The 16744-nt window shown below is 35.6% G+C and overlaps 1 protein-coding gene across 2 annotated transcripts in view; it reads right to left on the bottom strand.

Annotated features, from left to right (window-relative positions):
* FUT8 (fucosyltransferase 8) overlaps positions 1-16744 on the bottom strand; it is a 150781-nt gene that overhangs the window by 73206 nt on the left and 60831 nt on the right. The window contains exon 5 of one of the 2 annotated variants that reach the window (XM_087856020.1): positions 12404-12524. In XM_087856020.1, the coding sequence (XP_087712146.1) occupies positions 12404-12524 (121 nt within the window). The remainder of the gene's footprint in view (positions 1-12403; positions 12525-16744) is intronic. The other variant, XM_045810445.2, reaches the window with a different exon arrangement.

The raw sequence follows: 16744 nt of genomic DNA, 5'->3' as shown, positions 1-16744 counted from the left end.
TCACTGTGCTCTTAATAATGATCTAAAGTGACTGCTTCTCGGCCTTTGGGCTAATAACAATCTAAAGTGAATATGGCCAAAGTCGGTAACAGAGCATATTCTTGAGAATCTACATACACTTCATATCTAGTTCCATGATCTAACCAGTAAAAACTCTTCAACTCATTCATAAATGGAAAAAAATAACCAATTGGGGAAGGAACTTCAGTATGGGGAAGACAAACGCATATGCCCAGAAAGATGATATCTCAAATACAGACAAGAGCTCATACGTAGCTGAAGGAACAGGAGGAGGAAGCAAAGGAAAACAGAAGGCAAAAATATTTAAGAATTATTTCTACTACTGTCTAGGCCACAATTAACAAACTTTTCCTGTAAAGGACCATACAGTAAGTATCTCTGGCTTTGCAGGCCAGATATTCTGTCATAATTATTTAACTTTGTCACTGTAGCCTGAAAATAATCATAGACAATATTTAAAGAAATATGCATGACTTTGTTCCAATAAAACTTTACAAAAATAGCTGAGCTAGATTTGGCCTGAGGGTAGTAGTTTGTTGACTTCTGGTCTAGGCCAATAAAATCTGTAAAAACAGGTTGGCAAAAGGAAAGACAACATTAGACAAGATGGGTAGGAATACATGTTTCTTAAGAATATTGGAACCTATGTCTTATTCTGTTTTGTATTCTGATTTGATACAAGTTCTGAGATCTTTTACCATTAGTGAGATACACAGATTTAGTTCTTCAATAAACCTAGGATCCAATGCCCGCATTACTTTCTACTTATACTGCTAGTAGTATTTTCTTAATGTTTCAGCTGCTAAAATCTTGAAGAGGACATTTACCTCATCCATATATATACTTGAAGGATACCACTACTGTGTATGGAACAACACTGAAAACTGGATAGAATCAAGTAATATTTGTTTCTTACCACCTGGAAAGAAAGATGTTTGCTAGATATAATGGGGAAGTCAGGACATGTTTAACATTTCTTCTGTGAAAAATCAGGCTTTCTACTCACACCTCTATCTGAATTTTAATCTACTTAGCACATCATTCTACATTCTACCACCATTAAGTTAAACTTTTTATAATCCAAAGAAAGAGAATCACTTCTCATGACTACTGTTACGATTAAAGACAAAAATAATGACTTTTTGAACGTACTTCTCATAGAATCTCCATATTATAATATTATGTATCTCTTTTTTCTTCAGACTTGTCCATTACTGAAAAAAAGTCTATATTCTCTGACTTTTGCAAATTAAAAATCTCTTATAATGACAAAGAAATCTTCTTAAGAGGTAGAAACAATATATATAGGCAAAAGACACTTCTAGAAACTTCATATTTTATGGTTCTATTCATTTAGTTATTTAAAAGTTATACTTTAATTTCCTCTATTAACTAGGTACATGAGAAATCTAATTGTTTAAGGTTTCTGTGGCAAGGTTTTATGTTGCTAATGATGGGCAGATGCAAAAAAGGATGTGGCTTCACCAGCCAATATTAAAAGCAGCCCCTAAAGCTTATATTCAGTTCATCACCTTCAACAAAGCACCAGGAAAATGAAACAAAACAAAAACAAACAAAATACTGGCTCCTCAAAGCACTTGCTAATGGTGAATATAATGACGTTAAGACTCTGCCTCTCCCCTCTGCCACTTACTAGGCAAGTTACGCAAACTTCTCTAAGCCTCAATTTATTCTCCTACATATTGAATATAGCAACACCTGCCTCGTAAGAGTTATGCTTACTACCTAGCAATACAGAAAGTGTATAGAAGGGGCAGCTTACAGACATTATTCATCCTCACGACTTCCTTTAATGTAGCAGAAGATTAAGAAGAAATATTTCTTCCCTTTTACCTTCCAATTAAAGGACTTTAATGAGACCTTGAAATATTTGGATGTTTTGTCATCTATTTTCAAAATGATTGATCCAAACCTTGAACCCAGTATAACACCAATGTAATGACTTGAGTGTCTCAATTTTCTATAGAAAAAACAGAATCAGTACTAACCTTTCTCAGATGGGTTTTTGAAGTGATACGAGCTGTATAAATCACACACACCACCCCCTGATAAATATTTATCACAACTGGCATTTTTGGCTTAGGTAGGTCAAACATATGATGGCATCCCATACAGAACATCCAAACACTTTTTAGAATAGCTACTACAGTACTATAAGCAATAGGAGAACCATCACACCATTTTCTAGTGTCAGAGCACATGTATATATTTTAATTGATCGCATAGACATGTAGTTGTATGCTTTTATGATTTATCACTGACTCACATCTAAGACTTACTGAACAGACATGGTTATTGTCTACAGTAACCAGGACTTACACCTAAAGCATGGCAGTCTGACACAAAGGTTGTGGGTGGTCAGTGAAGAGCAGCTGATAATCAATCGTAGGCTGGTCAATTTGAGAAAGTGCTGCATACTCTAGGGATTGAATGACTGAAAGTCCTAGTCAGAAAGCTACTTTATAAATAAGGTGAAATTTTAACTGGAGGCAAGCTAGTTTTTCTTTGTTATCTATGTCTTTGAGATAGACAGAACTCACTCAATCTTAAATAGTCAGCATCTATTACTTTTCATCTAATTTTCCCGTATGTCTTTATTTCAGGCTTCTTAATTACAGTGGTTCTTAGGTAATCTTATGTCTAAGGGCGATAAGATTCCCTCCTAGTTCCGTGAGAAGGGCTTCCTTAGGAGCAGAGTGGGTTTACTGAAATGTAAGCTGCAGGGACCCTCATTTGAACAGGTCCCTTCAAAGGCCCTGGGAGGAGAAGTGTTTATGTAATGTGTTCATCTGGTCATATGTTTTTGCAAAAATTGTAAACTTTGACCACAATGAGTTAAGATGGCTGCCTTGTCCCACTTGGAATTCCCTCCCATCTCACTTTCCTGGTGTCGGAGTCAGTACTGGGTGGCAGTGAAGTGGCCTTCAGCATTTCTGGGATCCTGTTATAGGAAAATTAAGCTGGGGATTCATTTAGTTTAGATCTATAGGGATATATTTATGTGGTTCAGGATTACTTTTGTGCAGTTATTTTTGTGACATAGATACAGGGCAAGGGGACATACTACAATGTCAATGGGTCCCACTGCACCCAGCAAGGGAAGTGTCAGGTAATCAGAGAATTGGGAGTCAGTTCCCAATAATGCCTAGTCAACACAGAAGTTTTCTGTCATTAATATCCTCAAAAATGTAGTGTATGCAATTCAAAATGTAGCTAAACAATTATATGTATTATTCTTTTTTCCTTTTATGATAAGGATCACATGATATAGAATTTATATGAATTACTTTGTATAGAACAAGCTTACAGCAGTACTATAAACATGAGATATGTAAAGTTGTAAATTTTATGTATCACAAGTACCAATAATTAAAAAACAACTTTTTTCGGGTGCCTGGGTGACTTAGTCGGTTAAGCATCTTCGGCTCAGGTCATGATCCTGGGGTCCTGGGATCGAGCCCTGCCATCAGGTGTCCTGCTCAGTGGGGAGCCTGCTTCTCCCTCTCCTCCCCATTTGTGTTCTCTCCCGCCATCTCTGTCTCTCTCTCTCAAATAAATAAAGTATTGAAAGAAATTATAAAAAGATCTGATTCGATCTTTCCATTCTCTTTATAAGAAATATTACAAAATCACTGTAAATTCACTTTATAGAAAATCCTATAAATCATAAAGAGTATGAAGCTAAGAAATATGGGGAAAACAGTATTATAAAGAGTATCAGGCAATTAATAAGACTTTCAATTTTTCTGGAGTATTGTGTTATGGCATATGTCAACTTTGTAAAATTTTTAATTTGTTGGTATTTCTTTTTTTCATTTTAAACAACTGATCCTCACTAGTCATAAGTTCCATATTTGCAAATTTGCCTACTAGCTAAAATTTACTTGCAATCTCAAAATCAATACTTGAGGTGCTCTCAGGGTCACTTGCGGACACAAGCCAATACAGTGAAAATGTGGGCTGCCTGAAGCACACAGTTCTCAGCTGAGGTCAAACAAGATAGCATTTTGCCTTCTTGTTTTAGCTGTCACACTATGAACAAGCATCCTTTTTGCAGTCTATACAATGCCACGTTTTTTGCATTTTTGTGCATTTGTTGACTACTTCACTGTTTAAAATCACGCCTAAGCATAGTGAAGTGCTGTCTAGCATTCCTAAGCACAGGAAAGCTGTGATGTGCTTTACTGAAAAAACATGTGTGTTACATAAGCTTCATTCAAGTATGACTTGCAGTGCTAGAAGCTATGAGTTAAATGTTAGTGGATCAACAATATATATTATACAAAATGTTTTTAAACAGAAACATATATAACACAGATCATATATTAATTGGTTGACAAAAATTTGTGACCAAAGATTCACAGGAACCCAGGAGCAGTGGTTCACTAATCCAGTGTTTTTGGTGACTTTACAGAACATAATTTATGCAAACAATGAGAATCGACTGTAACTATTTACTTTAACATTTAATTCTGTATTTGTATTCCTTTTTATAAAAGAGAGTGTCAAAGACTGTAGAGGTTTCAGGTCCAGCCCCTAAATCTGAATCCACCTCTGGTCAGTAGCCTCCCTCTTCCTTTCCTGGGAACTTTGCTACTCCCCAGTTCTTTCCTTGCTGGAATTGAGACAGGGATTCTGGAAGATGAACCTCTGGCCTGGGACTTGGTAGTTGGGGTCAAAATCCCCAGTTGTAACATTATTTCTATGTGGAAACCAGACTGGCTTTAAGATTTGGAAAATTGTTTCTATAACAATACTGTGTACATTATAATGTAGGGCAGAGTCGAAGTATAGTGAAATTTGCCATTTCTTAGGGAAAAAAAAGAGGCTTATTTCCAGAAAAAGAAAACCACTGAGGAAATGGAATAATGTTCAAAACAAGTAGATGCTAGGGTGATATACCTAAATTAGACAAAATCCAATTTAAGTTCAACTTCTATTCAAAAAAGTAAGGAGGATAAAATCTTTATTGTTTCTATCCCCAAAGATAAAATGGTTTAGGGGAGTAGCATCTAGAATGTCATCAGTTGCTTATTTTTTTGTAGGTAACAGATGTTAAGAACCTCACATGCATTCTGTTATATACCTCAACTAAGAAATGATGTTTTAAAAGTCTTTCTCAAACTAATAATACACTTATGTTAACTGACTGGAATTTAAGTAAAAACTTGGAAGAAAAAAAATAAACATACATTAAACAAAAAAATTTTTTAAAAAGACTTCTTATTGATAATTAAGAAGATACAAGTATATAAGAAGTATAAAAACTTAAAAACAACAAGATGCTGGGGCACCTGGGTGGCACAGTCAGTTAAGCATCCGACTGTTGGTTTCAGTTCAGGCATGATCTCCAGGTCATGAGACCGAGCCCTGCGTCAGGCTCAACGCACAGTCCACTTCAGATTCTCTCTCCCTTTCCCTCTGCCCTCCCTGCTCATGTTCTCCCTCTCTCTCTCTCAAATAAGTACTTAAACAACAACAAAATGCTAGCAGAGTTGGCTGACTGCACTCCTAGGAATTTAAAAAGTGCCTCCATAACCATTAGGCATCTCAAAATGTTTTTAAACTCTTGCTAAGAAAATCTAAAATCCCAAATCAGACTTTGGCAAGGATTTTAAAAGAAGGAACTGAATTTGTGATTTACTGTACATTATGCTAATACTAAATTATACTATTTAATTAAGGTGAATGAATTTTAAGAGAGTACTGCAAAAATGACATCCAAATTGAAAATGACTAAGTAAATGTGTTTATTTAGGTATGACATGATAATCTATGTGGAAAACCTGACGGAATCTACAAGAAAGCTACTGGAACTAACATATGAGTTTAACAAAGTTGCAGGATACAAGATCAATACACAAAAATCAAGCTTTTTTATATGTTGAGGTAGTTTCCTTCTGTTCCTATTTTGTTCAGTGTTTTTACCATGAAAAGGTATTGAATTTTGTTGAATGTTTTTTTCTGCATCAACCAAGTTGATCAGATGGTTTTTTTTCCCTTTATTTTGTTGATGCAGCCTATTAACAGTGATTAATTTTCATATGCTGAACCATCCTTGTATTTTAGGAACACAGACACAGCTGCTGCCAGGAGGCTGGAGGTGAGGGATAGGCAGCTGCTGTGGAGCTTAAGAGCTGAAATTGACCAAACTTAATGCAATGTACAGTTGAAGCTTTCCCCTGGAAGTTGTAAGCCTTCAACTGACTCTAGACTTCCAAACTGGTTATATTCGTTTCTGCCAGTGCAACTGATGTCTAGGTGGGAAGACAGATTCTTGGTGCTCCCTATTCTGCCATTTTTTGGAATTCCTCCGCAGATAAGCAGTTTTTAAATAGCACATTAAAAATGTGATGGGCAATCAGAGAAATTTGATTGATGACTGGTTATTTGATATTAGAGAACTATTCTTACTATGCCATGCTTAGGTGTGATAATACTATGTGGTTATGTTTCGAAAAAGTATCTTTAACGTTTAGAAATTTATTTTGAATATTTATAAATAAAATGATAAAATGTTTAGGATTTGTTTCAAAATGATCCTGGAGATGGTAAGAAGTGGTGGCAGTACAGATGAATCAACACTGATCATGAATTGATGATTATTAGAGCTGGAAAATGGAAGCATAGGGATTCACTAGTCTCTCATTTTTATATATGCTTAAGGTTTCCATAATAAAAACTTCTGTAAAAAGAATAATAAAAAAGCCTGTAGTGGGAGGCCTGGGTGTCTCAGTCAGTTAGGGGTCTGCCTTCGGCTCAGATCATGATGCCAGGGTCCTGGGATCGAGTTCCACATTGGGCTCCTTGCTCAGCGGGGAGCCTGCTTCTCCCTCTGCCTGCTGCTCCCCCTGCTTGTACTCTCTTTCTCTCTCTCTGACAAATAAAAAAAAATCTTAAAAAAAAAGCCTGTAGCAAAAATTAGTGTAATAGAGATAGGGGAATTAGTAAAAAGATATGAATAATGAGACAAAAACATAAGCATCAAAACAAAAAAACTACAGGAATTAAAAAAAATTATGTGTGTGTGTGTGCAGTTGTTTGTATTTGAGGATAATTAATTCAGAGATACTCTGGGAATGTTACTAAACTTTAAGCTTTCTGAGGGCAGACAACATACCATATTTGTTTGTTCAAAACTAAATCCTAAGCAACATACCTAATGTCCAGTACATCCAAATACTTGCTGAATAAACAAACAAACAATTCAATCAGACCTATGCTCCCACATGCAAGGGCTCTGTGAAATCTGTAAGAATTCAAGATAATGTGGTTTTTAATAATACTTAGAAAACTACCTTTAAGACATTTTCTTTTTTTTATCACCACCTTTGTCCTTTTTCAACTTCTAGTATAACAATCCCTTCTTTCATTTTATGAAAGCTGCCCCTGACACTGTATCTACTTACCACGTCTAGTTCTTTCCTCCTCAAACCTGTTTATATTTTTGCTCTTGGGAAAGATATTCTCCCAAAGATATGTCTTAGTTCTAAGGAACTGTCTAATTTTCTTTATTTGATCTCTTCTCAAACTAATAAGTTCTTTCAAACACAAAAATGTCCTAAAAGTTTCTCCCTACTCCAGTTGTTCTATATATTTAATTAACATCTTAATACAGCTAAACTAATGACTTTGCCTTATGAGTTACAAGTATTACTACCTCTGACTTTATGTTTGGTTTTCATCCTTGTTGGGCAGAAATATAACTATCGTCTGAATCACTCATTAGAACACACTTCACAACTCTGAGGACACCTGATGATGGGTTTGATCTCATGATCAGTACACCAGCAGACAAATGAAGTTTATAGTTATATACTAGCCTTAAATCTATTTTAAAGAATCTGTCCTGTCAAAGACAAATGTGTCTACATCCTGTGTTGGAGTTAGGTACTCTTCACAATCTGAAATACATGTTTAATAGCCTCAACAATGCATTCCTAGCATGACCTGGCCACTTTCCATTTTATAGAACATCTACAGTTGTTGGAATCCACATAGGAAAAGAGAAATTGCTATTTCTCTAGCTAGTCTGTTGTTTTTGAATGGAAAAAACAACTCTCTATCTTCCTTTAAAATGTGAAATACTTGTTCTCCATTTGTACATCTTTTACTTTTCTATGAAAACAAGGAAAATTTACTGGAAATTGGTAGGTTAGTAAAGTCCTATTCACAACATAAACAAGCAATGTCCCCCAAAAAACATCTTTTACTATAGTTATTTTTTATATGCTTTACTTAGATTCCAATGAAAATGGGCTCAATATTGCTTAAATAGTCAACTTTGGGTCTAAGTGGAAAAAAAATCATCCTGAACCAGAAGACAGATAATTTCGAATTAAACTGGGAAATGCCTTTTGCCATAAGCTATACGCCCTAACTAGCAGCTCTCACCATTGTGGTTGCCAATTTCAAACTGTTTGTGGTCTTTTTCATTGTGTTTGTTTAATATGAGCTGATTAGAATTTAATATGAGCTGATTAGAAGCCACAAAGTAAATTCTAATAACAGTAATGAAAACAGAATCTCTTCCATGTCATTCAAAAGTCTAGAAAAATGACTTATATTATGGCAAAGGACTCGTGATGAAAATATCAGCAATGTGTAGTTTTTAAAATGAGTCTGGAGTTGATATCAGAAATTAGGTTTCAAAATATAAAAAACAGCACTTTCTCAACTTATTATGATTTATACAGCACACTAGTAAAGACCAGCACAAAATAGTATTTAAAACAACCCAATATTACATGTTCACTTTATGGATAAAGAACTTTTCAGGTAAACATATAGAAGACTAAGTTCTTATGAGAATTACTTGCTCCATTCTACTTGAGCCTAGCAACATACCCAAGGTTGTCCTCAATAAGATTATTATAATCTTTTAGTCAGTTTAGCCTTTTTATACCACGCCATAAGCCCTTCAACTCTAAAGAGAAAATAATTTTAACTAAGACAACCATGGAACTTTGTCCCACTGAAGTCTAGTTACCATATGTATTTTTTTTACTTTCTAGCTTTCGTGAAATTGCTTCTCCCAAGTAAAACCAAGGTATAGAATAAATGAATGAAAATCTAAATTGAGACTAAACTTGACTGAACTACATGACTAAGTCAAGCAGGATTTTCATGAGACATAATGATATTTGCTCAAAGGACTGGAGAGTTGCAAAAAGGCTTAGATCTAAAATGAAACCTATTACGGATTAAAACAAGGGTTTAATCTAGGTTGTTTTCTTTGACCAGGTCTTGCATTATACCTTAAATAAATTAGAGTTTAGAAAACTGCTTGTTGGTGATAATGAGAACTGATAATAAATTTCATCAGAATGAATAAAAATCTAGTAAAACTGAAACTGTTTTCAAATGTCCAAACCAATCACTGAAGTAAATTATAAAATCATCTGAATTATTTATTGGGAATACAATAAGGTGTTTAAATGACTAAAATCTCCAGAACAGACTTAAACTTTTAAAAACACTTTCTTTTATTGTATCTTTTCCCTAGTATTTCCTAGTTAGCTATAAATTGTTATCATTCTTTATATAACTGCTCTGATAGGCCAAATAAAGACAGCCTTCTAAAAATCTCAATTAAGTTGTACATATTATTTTAATGTAGAATACAAGTATCAAAGGTCAAAGATTTTTTTCTTTATCTCCCTTTACAGATTTATTTTCGAGTATACTACTCAGTTTCTAAGCCTGTTGAAGTCTTTTAGAATTTAAGTTACTTAAATGGCCCTTTACAATATTTCACTTAAAGTAATGGTTTAGGAACACCAATACATTTGAATACCAAGAAAAGTTATAACAGGAAAAAATATAATCACTTTTAAAAATGTGTATAAATAGCTCACCTCATCTCATTAAACTCTCTAATCCATTTAGTTAAACCAGTAACAAATCATTCTTTTTAAAGTAGCTGTTGTGCTTTTCTAAGGTGGGAATAAAAGTTACAGTCAGAGAAAGCATTCCTTACAAATTATGTGTTTAATTTTGTTGGAATGGGAGAAAGGATTCTTATTCACCTCTATCCAAAGAAGGTAAAGAGTGAGTGACTGGCATTGTTAATCTCTAACAATACTATGTTAAAAATATAGTTCCTGGGGCACCTGGGTGGCTCAGTTGTTGGGCGTTTGCCTTTGGCTCAGGGCGTGATCCTGGCGTTATCGGATCGAGCCCCACATCAGGCTCCTCTGCTGGGAGCCTGCTTCTTCCTCTCCCACTCCCCCTGCTTGTGTTCCCTCTCTCGGTGGCTGTCTCTTTGTCAAATAAATAAATAAAATCTTTAAAAAAATATATATAGTTCCTGACTTCAAAGAACTTTTGGACTAGATGGCAAAAATGACATTAAATAATTAAATAATTAAAGAAAAATATTTTTCTTCAGAAAAATGTTTTTTCCTACTGAGATTTTCCTCATCTCCTTGAATATTAAAAACCACTTTTTTCTTTCTCAGTGGGAAAAAAAAGCATGAAAGTAAGCATCTGTTAAATAGCAATATTTGAAACTGAAAGGTCCAACTGAAATGCTGTTTTGCTATAGTCTAAAATATTAAAAAAGCCAACATGGTTTTAAATCATTAGCATGATTTACAAGTGAAATTCTCTAACAAGAACCACAGAAATCAGCACATAGAGGATCAAATTTGCACTATAAGTAAAAGCACTTGGCCAAGAAGAAAAAATAAAGCAGGTGGCAGGTACTTGCTACAGTATGTGTAGCTGAACTATGACCAAATCATAGTTTAAATATAACTTTTGTTGAATAAAAATCTAATGAATATGTGGAAATGGAAGAAACTGAGAAACCATAGTTATTTCCATTTTAAATGAGGATGAGAGTTCTGCACCACCAGCTGTTTATAGTTCATTGAATCAGGTTCTAGTTGATAGGAGATAATTACCTCTTCCCTACAGGAGGCAAGTGTTTCTCATTCTGCAGACACCTCTGATGAATGGTCATGGGAGTATGAGACCAAGATAGCATGCCAAAATCAGTTTGGTTTTTAATGATCTCTTTAAACACTTGATTTTCTATTTTTTCCTACTTAAGTGTAGGAAAATGTGCACCTTGGAGAATTAGGTCACTGGCTATTATTTTGCTTTTACAAGACACTTTAATCTTAGAAGGAAAGCAGAGTGATTGGACACAGAAAGTACACCATTAATAGTATTAGAAAAGATGGGCGCAGTTTTCAACTTCCAGCATTTTGAAGTTACTTACTAATTCACTGTTTACCCCAAGACTATTTTTTCTTTAAGTTCCCTGTCAGATAACAATGCACAGTCCTTCACCCACTTGGAAGGGGCTATCAGTTCAACCTTCCCAGTCTCTCTCAACTTTGTCTCTTCACTTCCAATGCAAACTGCCACATACCTCCATTACCTGCAGGGTGGTCCTCACCTCCTAAATGGTCTCCTTGCTTCTAGTCTCTTCCAAAACTAATCCAGTTCACCCAAAATAATACAGATCAGTAGCACCACCCTCATCATACTGCTCTTAGGTGTAAAAATCTTTCAAAAGTGGGTTGTGACTCCAAAATAGAAAAAAGCTTATGGCATATTAAGGAAAAAAACAAAATTTAAAAGGTAAATCAATTCTGTTCTTACAAATATGTAAGACTGGGTATGCATATTAATAAGAGCTAGAAGAAAACACACAAAAAATGACAAGAATAAATTTAAAAGGGCCTGGGACTTGTGGCTGTTTGTTGTTATAATGATGTTTATGAAACAAAATCTTTCAGCAACCACTTGCTGCTTATGCACTATAAAGCTTAACCTGCACCCACGGACCTCTGCAATCTGGCTCCGAAACCTACGTTTTCCAGCTTATTTTACACCCCACTTGTTTATCCAACCCAAAACTACAGACAAATTAAAATATCCCATGACTCAATGGGTTCCTGTCCTGCTCCTTCCAGCTATCGACCATTATTCATATCACATGCTCCAGCTAGTACACTCTTTTCCCTTTCTATGTGTCTAAATCCTACCTAATTGTCCTTTTCGGCTCAATTCAAAAATCTTTTCCACAAAGGTTCCCTGACATCTTCCTCCAATGAGCATTTCATTTATATGTTTCACATAAAATATATCACTTCCTCCTTTTCATTGTAGTGTGTGTGGTTGTGTGTGTGTGTGTCTAAGAAGTAGCTCCTCTGAGGCAGGGGCTTTGTTTTAGCCATCTTTGTATTGCACTGAAGACATAACATACCATCTTTCTGAATAAATATGTAAAATGAGTAAATACTTTAAAAAAAAAAAAGGGCTAGGAAGACGAAACCAACAGCAACTCTTAGCCTTATTATGATTTTCCTTCTTTTTTCACTTATATTTATTTCTTTACCTTTCTTACCTGAAGGTATGTTATTCTCCGCTGGACCAGCTCTGTCAGATCTTTGGCCTCTTTTTCCCGCCAATCACCCGCTCCATCTGTTTGACTGAGGTAGTATAGATCTGTCATTATAGACCTATAAAACAAACAACATTTGGAAGTCTGACTTATTTGTACTTCATCACAGGATGACACAAAATCATAAGAAGAGAATCAAATTCTTCATAAAGATTGATACTCACACTGATGCTGGTTCTCATCCTTTATTTTCCATTAAGACCATGAAATTCAAAAATTAGTCCCTAACATCCAAGATTCGTTCCTACAGTAAATTTCCACCACTGAGAAAAACATACTGTTTTCCCCTAGGCCAGTCAGCTGCACTTATTTCCCAACACAGAGCACTACAGACATCAGGGGAAGTGAAAACCCATAGCAAAGAAATAGGTAAATTAACATAAGGGAGAGAAATAAGTTGGTGCCAGTACCTGAATACTACATTTTTGTTCTGTCATTTCTTTCCCCCTCTTAAATGATCTCTTCATACATAAACCCTCTGAGTGGTTGGAATAAAAGATGAGAGGAAAATTCTGACATAACTCATAAACAGTGGTCCAAACCAAGGTTCAGCAAACATTTTTCTATAAAGGGCCAGATAGTAAATATTTCAGGCTTTGTGGGCCTCTTTTGCTTTTGTAGCAGGAAAGCTGCCATAGACAATAAGTAAATGAATGCATGTGCCTATTTCTCAATAAAACTTTATTCACAGAAACGGGCTATGGCCCAAAGTTGGATCTTTGGGAGGTGCTTAGGTCATGAGGGTAGAACCCTTACAAATGGGATTAGTGCTCTTTTAAAAGACCCCACAGAACTCCCTAGCCCCTTCCACCATATGAGGACACAGTGAGAAGGTGCTGTTCACGGACAAGAAAGCAGGTCCTCACCAGATACCAAATCTGGACTTGATTTTGGACTTCCCTGGCTCCAGAACTGTGAGAAATAAGTTTCTGTTGTTTATAAGCTACACTGTCTTTGGTATTTTTGTTATAGCAGCCTGAACAGACTAGACATTACTCTTTATATTACAATGCCTCAGAGTTGTTTCAGAGCTTTTACCTTGTGAATGAAGAGTACCTACTAATAATTCTACAACTAAAAGAAAATATCCATTGGGTGTGAGTTAAAGTAATACATGACACTGAAGGCTGGTCAGAAAAATGATCCAATATCCAGTGCCTTATAGCACTCTGAAGAAGGGGACTGATGAGTGAGAACTCATTTAAGAGATAATGAAACCAGCCTTTAACAATTGTGATTTACCTAGGAGTACATGGCATAGTCTCAATTCTCTGTTACTAGTTGCTAAACCATTTAGTAACAAACCAATGGCACCCCACAGGAAAAACTAAAGTCTTATTTACTATCATAGAAAACCATTAAAACTACACACAATTAACAGAGAACATCTGATAATAGATAGCATTTTGAATAAAGCAAAACTGTTAATAATATACAAATAAAAGTTAAAAATCATAGCCATAATTTAAAATATTCATCCAACTAACAGTGGAAGAGCTTTACACAATGCTTTGGAACAGAAGAGTCATCTGTGAAGCATTTTAGGCATTAGCTCAATGTGTCAACATTAGTGATGCACAGGACACTTTGCACCCTATTTCCATGTTCATCTTTTTCTAAAAAGGGTAACAACTGATTATGTGATGTTTTATTTTTATATTATTCTCACTTAAGATTCAAAACATTTTCAAAAAATTTTATGAAAAAGAGTAATTGTAGTTGGAAAAAGCAAACCTACAACTTACTGCCTCCTTGAGAAATTAAACTTAAAACAGTCTTGTGCAACAGAGAGAGATTCAACTTTTAAGTTTTTTCAGATTAAAAAACCGAGGTCCCTATGGATTCTTATGTAGCCTACAGTATTTTTTTTTTTTTAATAGTTTTACTTTTCCTAGGGGAAATGTCACCACCCATATGAAATTGTGTGAGTTGATCATGGAAACACATGAGAAATCTTAGACTATAATGGTGTTACAGGGCTCAGCTGGAAGTTTATTTTCTCAGGTTGGTTTTTTTCTAAGGTTTATTTATTTATTTGAGAGGGAGTGCATGCAGGTGTGCGAGCGGTGGTGGGGGGCAGAAGGAGCCACTCTTCAAGCAGACTCCCTGCTGAGTGAGGAGCCTGCCACAACACGGGGCTTGATCTCATGACCCAGGAGATCATGACCTAAGCCGAAACCAAGAGTTGGACACTTAATGGACTGAACCACCCTCTTTCTCAGTTTTATAAGCCTCTTCCCCATCACTCTCATCATGTTCATTATTTTTTATACTTCACAGGTTTTATCATATCCAAATGTGGTCATTTGCTTTTTCCTACCTATCAAATATGAGTGATCACAAAACCTGTTGTAAGCCTCAACTTTAAATAGCAGTACTCCTTCTGGAGATGTAGTACAATGGGATAACCAAGCTTATAATTAGAGGATCAAATACAAAAAAAAAAAAAAAAACCCACTAATTTTTTATGATAACACAGAGTCTCAACATAAGTTACTCCAAGAGTCAACTAAAATTAAGCTTGTTTTTAAAAATCTTTTTTTCTTGGCCTTCTTATTGGAGACAAGCCCGGGAAATAATCTTAAATTTAAATTAGTTCTTTGCTGATACAACAATGTTTAGAAGTTACCATTCTGTAAAATTTATCATCTTTTAGCCAAAGACATGAGAATAATCAAAGAGAAAGTTATGGATCATTACTGGGAAACAAGGTGACTAAATCCATTCTATAGAAATGATGGGTTTTCAGTGACTCTACTCAAGTCAAATCTCCTAAAAGTGTCCCAAAAGCTGAGAATCTGGCTATCTTGGTTTTGACTATGAATAGATATCAAGAAATCTGGGAGGTATATGGTAAATCTTAAGGCCTGGTCTGAGGCCAGGTCAAAGCCTGGGAAATACAAACCCAGGCAAAATATCAGCAGAACAGCGCTAGTCACTTGAGGGTAAAGTATAGATGCCTGAAGATAACCGGTAAACTGGAACAGAATCTGTGACTCTGAGAGCAAGCCAGCTATGACAGGTTCAAAACCTCTATTTCAAAAGCGGGGCTACATTTATGTTCTTTGTATTTTCAGTTAATTTTCCTATTTCTATACTTTAATATCCACAAAACTATTTTGAAATCTTTGAGTCTGTCTCAATTATGCCAATGAAGAACCACAAGTAGAGTATTTTCTTTATACCTGATTCAAGATGTTAAAGACAGAAAATCCCCCTGAGGGTCAGCAAAGAGCAGACATAATTCAAGAAAATACCAAGGTGAAGGAGCTACATTTATTAAAGTAAATGTGATTAAGGGAGGCTGTACCACAGAATCTAATCATAGGCAAATCTGGATCAAAGGCAAGAAAACTTCCTCGGGCGCTGTCCAAGGCTGCTTTTATCTGGGTTTGCTCCTGGGGCAGACATAAGCAGTGCCAGGAGACAAACAGGGAGACAATGTCCTTTTGCATTCCTTGTCTCCAGGAGGAATTTTAAGACCACCTCTTTTTTGACAGCCCACATGAGTGGGGAGGAGTCCAGAAGAGCAACAACAAAAACAGTTTATAGGATCATATAAGCTCATAACTATGCTACTTGGTGAGTGATGTCCACTAGGCTTATGTTTAGGTTCCAAACCTTGAAATTCTTCCTACTGAACACTGTGACAATTTCCCCTTATCGGTGCTTGCCCTGCAGCAGCTGAGTTTTCGATTTATATCCTCTTCTGGGGCTTCCCTTATGCAGGACTCACTAGAGCCTACCAGGATCTACAGTCACTGTGGAAAGTGCTTTTATATATTTTTCCCACATTCCATCAACACAATGCTATGAGATGAGAATTATATCCTGATGTGTAGAAGAGAAAAATAAAGCTTAGAGAAGCTAAGTATTTAACAATTAAGGAAAAGTATTTTGGAGTAAAATAGCTCAGCCACTTAACTTGTGTAAACTACCTAATCTCTCTAGGCCTGAGTATAACTTTATTTATAAAATGGGGAATAATAATGCTTGCCTCAAAGTCTTACTGTGCTGATAAAATAAGACAATGGAAAGCCTTTATCATAGTAACTGCCATGTAGGAAGTCCTTAGTAAGTAACTATTTTTAATGTCAAATCATTCTTGAGTTTGGAAACTACACCCAAGGAGATGTACGGTTGGGGGCAGGCAAAGCAGAATCAGAGCAATTAGAAGAGACACCTTTTCTCCCTCAGATTCTCCTTCCAGTGCAAACTTTATCTTAGAGGAGGATGTTTCCTTACAGAAGATGGAGAATCATGATCTGGCTGATAGAGACTAAG

Source organism: Ursus americanus, chromosome 26 (assembly GCF_024610735.1).
Source record: "Ursus americanus isolate L20-20 chromosome 26, mUrsAme1.1.p, whole genome shotgun sequence".
Taxonomy (NCBI): Eukaryota; Metazoa; Chordata; class Mammalia; order Carnivora; family Ursidae; genus Ursus; species Ursus americanus.
This window is presented reverse-complemented; position numbering and strand designations above follow the sequence as displayed.